The following is a 10,452-nucleotide window of genomic DNA, read 5'->3' on the forward strand; positions in this document are numbered from 1 at the left end:
TACTTGCTTCAGAGCTCTAAGAGAAACAATTTTTTATTATTTTTTAATTATTATTAAATTTAATGAAAGTTTACAGAGACTGAGGGTTTCCATTCATTGATTGTTGTACTTTTCTCCCTGCCCACCCTTTCTTCCCCCGAATTAGCTCTTCTCTTTGAAAAGTAAACCCCACTATGCAGCCTTCATTCTGGACTCCTGTCATGACAATACCGAATCACATCTCCCTTTTAAATAGTTAAGAAACAATTTTTTATTTTTTTTAACAAAATGACAATTCTCAATTGTCCTTGTGGCAGGCACTCTAGGGTATTTCTCCTATCCTCCTTTCTAACCTGGTCATTGGAACAGGAAAGCCAATTAAATTTTTTATTTATTTTCTTTTCATCTATCCATATCTGTTCATCTTGTCTAACTATGTACTTTTGTGTATCTGTTTTCTCCTTCTTTAGTGGTATTGTACTGACCACTCTGACTGTTTATTGTCTTTCTCTTCACCTATAATTTGTTTGTTTGTTCCTTTGCTATGAATTGCCCTCTCAGGACTGAGTTGGTCCATCATTTTCCTTTGGAGTTGCTTGTGAGAGACTTTTCTTAGCATTTCCTGTAGAGCTGGCCTTATATTAATAAAATCCTTAACTTTCTGCTTTTCTACAAATGACCTAATTTCTCCTTCCTATATAACAACAACAACAACAATATAATGGACAGTTTTCCTGGGTACAGGATCCTTGGCTGGTAATTATTTTCTTTCAGCCTTCTATATATGCCATCTCATTGTCTTCTTGCTCACATGGTTTCTGCTGAAAAATAAAAACTTAATCTAATTGGTTCTCCTTTGTAGGTGCTGCTTTTAGTATTCTCCTTATCTTAGATTTTGGAGAATCTGATTATGATATGTCTTGAAGTTCTTCTTTTGGGGTATAGTCTGTTGGGATTCTCTGAGCTTCTTGAATGTGGTTTTCTTAATTCTTCCTGAGATCAGAGAAGTTTTCTTCTAGTAACTCTTCAACAATTTTAACAATGTTTCCCCCCCTTGTGTACTGGAATTCCATTCATATGTATGTTCTTCCTTTTGATGTTATTTCACATGATTCTACTATTCTTTATTTTCTTTCCATCATCTCTTTTTTCTCTTCTCTTCTCTAAAAGCTTTTAACACCTGTTTGTATTCTTGCTATATGGAAGAACTACATAACCACACAGAATCTGCAAGCATTTGTCACAGTTGTCGTGAGGTACCCATGTTCCAATTCACAAGGACTCTATGGGCAACAAAATGAAATACTGGTCAGTCCTGGACCACCTTCACAATATTATGTTTGAGCTCACTGCCACAGTCATTGTGTCAACCCCTCTCAAAGTCTTCCTCTTCTTCCGCTGGCCTTATATTCTACCAACCATTATGTCCCTTTGCTGATATAAGTCCAAAGTATGAGAGACTTAAGTTTCACAATCTTTGCTCTTGCAAAGAACATTTTGGTCATATATCCTTTAAGACAGATTTGTTCAGTCTCTGGCAGTTAATATTCTTTGACGACACCACAATTTCTTGGTCTTTCTTATTCACTAAATCAGTACCTCTTGGCAATAGAACTTTATTTCATAATGAAGGCAGAATAGTTAAGAAAGAATAAACTTTGTCATTTACCACCAGCTGCTCTGAAGGAGAAGGATGGAAATGTCTTCTATTGTCTATTGTCCATTGTCTCTGAAAACTTGCTGGGTCAGATAAGGAAGGGTCAGTTCCAATTCAATAGGACAAAACAACAGGAGCCATAAACTAATTTCCCTCATGGGCCAGGCAACAGAAGCAACAAGAACAAATCATAAGGAAGAATTGACTCCACCAAGACTAAAAGAAAGAGGTAGTCTTTCTCTAAAGAAACTGAAAGTCAAGTTCTGTTGTTTTGAATTTTTTTTTATTGGTTTGCTTACAAAGTTCTTAAACATTATATTTCACAATATTCACTCACATTGTTACTTCATATAATCATTTTCATGCACTGTTTTATAAAATTAATCACCAAAGGACCCTGCTCAACATGACTCAGTCTTTTTGCCCAGATTCTTCCCATTTCCTTCATGCCACTCTGTGGTTTTGCCTCTACCCATCCTCAGCCCTCCCCACCTTGAGTTCCCATACATGTTTGTTTTTAAACACTGCTTTAGGCTGAGTTTGGTTCTCCTTCTTGATTACGGAATTTTATGCCCTTAGGATCCTTATAGTATATATTCGCTTGCATATTTCATAATTTATAAAATCTATTAATAAAATGGAAAATTTTTAAGTTGTGTACGCATGCAAATAAAAAACATCAGGAAATGTTCAGGGATGTTCAAAAAGCAGTTGTACCATTAAAGATCTCCTAGTCACCTCTTCTTTTTTTTGTTTGTTTGTTTGTTTTACTCATAATTAATTTTATATGGTACACAAGATAATTTTTTAAGGTTTCTGTCAACTTTGAGATATTAAGAGCTCATTAACAATAGAACAAAAATTCTGATAGTCACTATACACCATGAAAGAATTACTACAAACACATTCGCTAAATTCATTAATCTTTAAATGGTTTGGCTTAAATATTATTGATATAGCTGCCAAATAGGTCTTAGAATTTTAATAAAATAGCAATTCCACTTGAAAAAAATTTTTTCTAGATGCTTTAAAAGGCTCTCCAGGTATGTATACTAAAACAAACAAAACCAAGGTATTTTTAAATCAATATCCAATATCCTAAAGTCCACAGTAATCTCTTAATCCACCTGACTCCCTAACACTTGTTGTTATTATCTGATACCATTATCTTATCTTTAAAGTATTTAAAGTATACTGTAGCAGAAAGTATGTCTTACTCATCTTTTCTCTCTCCCAATAAGCCCTGTGTACTTGGCACTGAAGGTACTCATTCAAAAAAAATCTGAGAAACTCCTTTTCTCAAGATAGTGTTGATCTCAAGTTAAACTCTTTTAAATCCTGAAATGAACTGACTTTTCACATGATTAAAAAATACACTTGTAATAATTTGAAGACATTCTCTATATTAGTGACTATTTAATATTTAAACAATAGTACTTTCAGATAAATATTACACTGATTTTTATAACCTCTTGGCTTAAAAGAATAAAACTTTGGGAATGTTACTGATGTCTTGGTTTAATTTTCAAAATATTTTAAAAAAATATTGTGTTTAGAAAGGATCGCTTATAATCATTAGGTCTTACCTGAGGATTCCAATCTGGATCTAATTTTTTTACTACTGCAATATACTCCTGCATGGCTTGGCTGGGGCTTGAATCACCAAGTGCTTTCCATGCTTCCCTATGGTACAGAATATCCAAAACGGCTTGTCAATAACTAAGTAGTGAACACAACCGTTAACAAAAATAATTCATATGTACATTTTATGGGCCTGAAGATTTTGAGACGATAATAAGCCAAGATGAACAGCCTTCTTTTTTTACATTTATATTGGTCCCTAGCAGTTTCTCCCAACTTTTCCTATCCTACCTACTAAGCCTTTATGGACACTTTTTCCTAATTACCTTCCTTTAAGATATCTTATTAACATAGATATACTGCATATCTCTTAAGTTTTGGAGGACCCTTGTCCACATCCATCTCCCACTGTCAGTGTGTTATACTGTGGTGGCCTGCACATGATGCTGCTAGTATTTTAAATACCAGCCAGCTCACCAATGGAAAACAGGGGCAGCAGGGCTTCCAGGATAATACAGACTACATAAAGTGCATAGTGTTTCACTTCTAAAAATTAGCCAATGAAAATGTTATGGATCACAAGAGAACACCACCTGACCAGCTTGCTTTGATCAAAGAAGGGAGTAACTGCTAGTGGAAGGCATCATGACTGGTAAAAGTGAGGGCCAGTGAAGTGAGGAAGACTCTTGCTGAGACAGTTTGACACAACAATGTCTGGAACATGCAGGTGATCATTAACGTCACAGAACAAGGTAACATTTCATTGTCCTGAACGTAAAGTCATGCAGAGTCAACTCATCTAACAGCTGTTTTTGTACCTACCTATTAATTTATCTACAAGCTCTTTTAATATCTAAGATTTTAGTAACTGTTGTTACGTGCCACTGAGTTGACTATGACTCATAGCAACCCTATGAACAACACATCTGAGCCTTGTGCTATCCTGTGCTATTCTTACTACCTCTTATATCCTAGAGCACTGTTAAAGTCATCATGTCAAGTGATCTTGTGTTGTTGTTAGGTGTGTTGAATACAACTCATAGTGAACCTATGAACAACCCATCTGAACATTCTCCTGTCTCGCGCCATTCTCACAATCTCTGATACACTCAAGCCGTCACTGTGTCAAATCCACCTAGTGGTCCTCTCTTTCGCTGCCCCTCCACCTTTCTAAACGTTATGGCCCTCTCCAAGGAGTAATCTCCTAGCAACATGCTCAAATTATGTGAGACAAAGCTTCATCATCTTGGTCTCCAAGGAGCACTCTAGCGGCACCGTCTTCAAGACTTATCTATCTGTTCTTTAGAAGACAGGATCTTCAGCACTCATCTCCAACATGACAAAAGGTCATCAAAATTCTTCTTCTGTCATCCTTAGTCACTGTCCAGGTCTCAGATGCATAGCAAATAACTGAACAGACCATGGCCTGAATCAGGGGCACCCTTGTCCTCAAACTGACATCATTACTGCTCAATAGTGTGGAGAGGTCCCCGACTGCAGACTTCCAGTGCAATATGTCTCCTGATCTCCTGACTGCTGGTACTAAGTGTACTGACGGTGGCTCCGAGTAAGATAAAGTTGTTGTTGACATTGAGATACAATCCATACTGAAGGCTGCAGTGTTTAACTTTCTGTACCAAGTGCTTCAAGTCCTCCTCACTTTCAGCAAGCAAAGCTGTGTCATCTGCATAATGAAGGTTATAGTGATAAGTTTCTGCAAATCCTGATGTTACATTTTTCTTCATAGAGTCCAGCTTCTCAAATCATTTTCTCAGCAGATAGATTAAATAGGTATGGAGAAAGAATACAAACCTGACGCACACCTTTCTTAATTTTAAAATATTCTTATTCTTTTGCTCTGTTCGCACAACATCCTCTTGGTCTAGGTTTATGTTTCACACAAGTGCAATCAAGTGTTCTGGAATTCCCATTCCTCCAAATGTTAGCCATAATTTATTATGATCTACATAATCCTGTATCTTTTCATAGTCAATAAAGCACAAAGAGGCGTTTTCCTGGTATTCTTTGCTTTCAGCCAGGATACATCTGACACCAACCATGATTTCCTTGGTACCACGGCCTCTTCTAAATCCAAGCTGAAGTTGAACATCTGGCAGTTCTGTCTATGTACTGTTCTAGCCATTTTTAAATGATCTCCAACAGCATTTTGCTTGTATATGATATTACTGATATTGCTTAATAATTTCCACACTGTTCTTTGGAAGGTCTTTTATTAACTACCACTTCCAAAACCCAATTGTTATGCCTATAGAGAATACCATTAATCAATAGAAGTAGTTCTAATGTTAGAAATTACGTAAGCCTACGGCATCAGTCTTATCAAAACAGTCTTGTCAATACCATAACTGTTACCCATTATGTACAATGTTTGGATGAAATTCCAGATTGATTTATGGTGGGAAGCAGGAGTGGCATCCACTCCCTAAACTAGATGTCTCTGGAAACTCTACAAACTCAACATAAATGTCCAGAAATTATGTTAATTACAGAACAGAGTACAGGTCTTTTGTGCAAAGCTTACTCTGTATCATATTCAACTCAATGACACTTAACCACTGCTAAATATGACTAATGCTGGTATATCTGGAGGAGGACACTCTTCCACTTTGTACATCACTCTTTGTCTCACTCTTTGTCAATGTGCTGTATGAAGTAACCTGGGTTTGCTGTGATGCTGAACCTTGTGCCAGTGGGGTATGAGATACCAGACTGGTTTCCCAATGTGAACAGTGTTTGGTGAGCTCCCAGTTGTAAAACAGGTTTGGAAATAGGAGTGGCATACACTTCCTAAACGTGCCTCTGGAAACTCTATGAACTTTGAGAAATGACAATAGTTATGGAAAGGCATTTGGTCTTTGATTCATAGAGTCGCTATGGGTCATACTTGGTTTGACAGCAATCAATAACAACAACAAAACATGGCATCGGTAGTCTCTGGATAGTACTAAAGCTTAAGGGGCCCAACCAAAGAGCTAAAGGCTAGCAGTTTGAACCCACACAGAGGAATTGTGTAAGACAGGCCTGGCAATCTCCTTCAAAATGCCAGTCTTAAAAATCTTACAGAAGAGTTTCACTCTGCACAGAGGAGGTTGCAATGAGTCAGAATCAAAAGCAGCTAACAACATCAGTAGTACAAAAGCTCACTATCACACAAAAATAATTCCTGGGGAAAATGCTCAAGATTTTTTCATTGAAGTAAATGTACATTCTCCTACTGTTATCAAGTTCTGGTCACCTAGTGGTAAGGTGTTATGCTGCCAACATAAAGGCATGCAGTTCTAATCCACCAGCTGCTTGGTGGAAGAAAGATGGACAATCTCCTCCTATGCTATTGACTACCTCTGAAAATCTGCTAGAGGTTCAGCTGTGAATTGATTCCCACTTGATAGTTCATAACAGTACCATCTTCTACCGTCATCTCATCTGGAGACTATAAACAGTGAATTCTGAGGCCTGGGCCAAGGATTTAAAAAGTGAGATGCGACTTGGAATATACCCTGAGAATATGAGAACTGAGGCACAACCTAAGATTTGTATTCCAATGTTCATAGCAGCATTATTCACTATCACAAGAACATGGAAACAGCCCAAATGTTCAAGCACAAACGAATGGATTGAGAAATTATGGTACATTCACACAATGGAATACTATAAAGCACACAGGAGCAATAACTTTGTAAATTACTACCTAACCTGGGAGGAACTGGAGAGCATTATGCTGAGTGAACTAACTCAGTCCCATAAGGATAAATATTGTATAAGATCATTATTGTAGAATGAGTATAAGGATTCAGGAGGGGTGGAAGAGGCTGGAAGCAGAGGGATGTGGATGTACTGGGGGGAAAGGGGATTAATCATTGGGTTGTACATTTTGATGGGTGGTGGGGTGAGGGAAATGGAAAGAATTTGTTCAAATTTGTATTTGAATTGTGTAAATAAACTAATGGGGGGGAGGCAAACCAGTAAGAACTTCCTACAACATTAATAGTAATATCTGAATTCTGAGTCCTTTTCTAAATCACTCTTTTCTTTTTTTGTTAAGCTACTGGGATGGGCTTCCTCTTTAGGTTTTTCTGCCAATTCTTTCTATATCCAACCAGGGTTTCTTTATCTCCCTGAACTGGAATTAAGTCCCATAGTTTTTCCCGTTTTATTTTTTACTCTCTCTGTTACTGTGATGATATAAAATCCTTTCTGAGGCTATCTAAACTTTATCAAATCTCTTGACACTTCAGATGTATTTCATATACATTTGTGCTGATAAATATCGATAGGATAGATACAATATAGTATGGTTCAAATTTTGGAGACTTAACATGTCTAACCTATGAACCAGGGTACTCTGGTGACCTCTGCTAAAGACCTGTGTTGCCAACCCAAGGGCTTGTAGTCTAGATCCCCAAGCTGCTCCACAGGAGAAAGATGGGCAGTCTTCTCCCATGTGATTTTTTTTTTAATTTTTTTTTTTTATTATTTTTGTGTGAGTGTACCATCAAATCAGATCTGACTGGTACAGGAGGAGATTGTCCCTCCTTCCCCAGCAGAGCATTTGGTGGATTTGAACCGTGCACCTCTGGGATTGTAGTTATAGTTCCTTGCCACTAGGCCACCAGAGCTCCCCTTCTCCCATGTGATTTACTGCCTCTGGAAACTTGGAGGGTGAGCTAAGGGTCAAGTCTGATTCCACAATACATAACAACAAAAACAACCTAAAAAAACTTTCCGATTTCCTATTATTGTACCAATAATTCCTTTTCTCTCAGACCATAAACCAGTCAAGATGTACACATAACATTGAGTTCAGGTATCTATACATTTTCATTTTCCAAGGCACAGACCTTTTAAAAAACTACACACCAGTTGTTTTACTAAATATCCCTCAATTTGAATTTGTTATTATTTCTTTACCTATACGGTGTTCTTACCAAAAATGGTTCATCATAATTAAAATAGGGTTAAATATTTTTGGTAAAAGCAACATATACAGTTGACATAGCTATATAAATTCATAGTGTCACCATGAGTCCTACTTGACTCAATGGCACCTAGTAACAACAGCAGCTGCCATAACCTTTATAAATCATCACACAGGGACACATGATGTCAGTTTGTTCCATCATCAATAGCAAGAGTGATGACTGGGTAAAAGCAGTATCTACTAGATTTCTTCTTTGTAATTAGTCAGTAAACTGGATCAGAATATGTAAATATTGTTCTCAAGAGATTCAGATCTAATGGTTTTATTAGTATCCTTTCTTGATGGATACATTCTTTACATGCTGGTTATACATTCTAAACAATTTTAGTTTTAAAAAAATGGAAAAAGAGGTAAGACATAGGGGAAAAATAATCATAATAATCTAAAATTTCATAAACTAAAACAAGAAAACACACAACTATTCCCTAGAAGAGCACTAAAATGTATCAGAAAATTATTATCATTAGCAAAGAAAGCCTGTGCCAAAATGGAAATCCATGCAGAGCTTCCTTCACTAACAGAGTCTTTTACCAAAAATGTATTTAGCTGAACTAAATAGTGTGATTAATGATGCAACTGATTTGCATTCTCTTTCAATTTCTGTATCTCTTTTTTTTATCTTTTAAATCCACTTTTTATTCGTTCATAGATTTTTAATAATTATACACAACTTTTAACATAAAGATAGTGAACTCTCGAGGATAAGGAAGCAATATACACGACCTCATCTACTAATTCTTCAGGATGGAAGGACATTGTCAAAGGGTACAATGTGTGAAATTTAACACTGGTATCTCCTTACATATGAGTAACAGTTTGAAGACATGCAATTTGTCCAGAGGATCAGACTTTTAGTAGCATAACTGCAAAATGTAAAGTTAGAATCCATCCTTCCTAAAACTTTCTCCTCTCTACACAACTCTTATTCCTTCTTTGGTTTTTGCTTTGTTTTCAACCCTTCCCTGTATACTTTTAATTTCAGGGCTCAGGCTCCAAAGTATTCCCTGGTATATATGCAACTTCTCTCTCTCTCTCTTTTTTTTTTTTAACAAGGTAAGGGAAAATAAGATCTTATAAATGAAAAGAGGGTGCTTTTAAATCAGAAGTTAAAAAATAAAATCACAACAAAACAGAGATGGTAGCAATGGCAGTGGTAATAATCTTTTATTATATATTCAGAGTAAGAATTAATACCTACTTTTTTTTTCTTCCTCCTTCCAAAAATCCCTTCAAAGGGGAGAAATAGTAATGCATTAGGGGCTGTGTGATAGAAAAGAATCTCAAGCAATAGCTAAGAAATTACTCATATGTAAAGAATGCATGTCTGCTGTGAACCTCCTCACGTAAGAATACTTTAGGAGATTTAGCTAAAATCGGATTCTTTTAATCTCTGTCCCAATTGCCTGTCATTAGTACACTGGAGACCAGAGAGAGATTAATATGAAAATAATTCTTTAATCTGCTCACTACTTTCTAATTCCTAAACACCTAAATCATTTCCAACAACCTCATTAGGGATACCAAGAATTTCTTACCATTTTTGCTTTCCTTCAAAATCAAAGAAGCTTGGTTTAGGAGTATTGCAATTTCCAACTTTGACCTAAATGAAATGGGGGAAAAAAATTATTTATTTTTAAAAGAAATGGTTGAGCAACATTATTTCAAATTTTTTTATGCTTATTTAATACCTACAGAATATAGAGTACTTCTGTATCAATTTAAGACAACATTTAATTTTTTTTTAAAAGAGCATAGTTAAACAGACTTTAAATAGAGACCGCTTTGGCTTACTACATGAAACAACTCTTATCATGTTTCCATTGCAAAGTGAACTAGGCCAGGCAGTAGGGAGGAGGGAAGAAAATATGCAACAATGAATGAATAAAAATATATTTAAAAAGAAAAAATGCAACTCTTATCTAATATTGTAATTAAATCAGAACTATGGGTGACATAGCTGTATTTATAAATTAATAGAAAAATTATCTACATAAGAGAAAGCATAAATGTAATTATACAATTCTTATTATTTATAATCCGGAAGAATTTTTAAAACATGCAATTAGAGTTCAGTTTATCAGAATTAAAAATATTTTCATTGATTCTTATTGATCTCAAATTCTAGGATAAAGTGCATTAATTTTAAAGTGTCCTATTATGGTATACATAGGAATCAGATCGATTACATCTGTGGAAAGAACCGCTGGAGAAGCTCAATATCAGCTGTGAAAACTAG

At 35.8% G+C, this 10,452-nt stretch overlaps 1 protein-coding gene across 1 annotated transcript in view; it reads right to left on the minus strand.

Annotated features, from left to right (window-relative positions):
• Window positions 1-10,452, minus strand: part of LOC102843525 (acyl-CoA-binding domain-containing protein 6-like) — a 336,108-nt gene that overhangs the window by 307,798 nt on the left and 17,858 nt on the right. Inside the window, exons 2-3 of the mRNA XM_006887775.1 lie at window positions 9,752-9,816; window positions 3,223-3,319 (exon numbers count right to left, since the gene is read on the minus strand). Of these exons, the coding sequence (XP_006887837.1) occupies window positions 3,223-3,319; window positions 9,752-9,816 (162 nt within the window). The remainder of the gene's footprint in view (window positions 1-3,222; window positions 3,320-9,751; window positions 9,817-10,452) is intronic.

This window comes from Elephantulus edwardii, unplaced genomic scaffold (genome assembly GCF_000299155.1).
Source record: "Elephantulus edwardii isolate Elephantulus edwardi_28Jun2011 unplaced genomic scaffold, EleEdw1.0 scaffold00061, whole genome shotgun sequence".
NCBI lineage: Eukaryota > Metazoa > Chordata > Mammalia > Macroscelidea > Macroscelididae > Elephantulus > Elephantulus edwardii.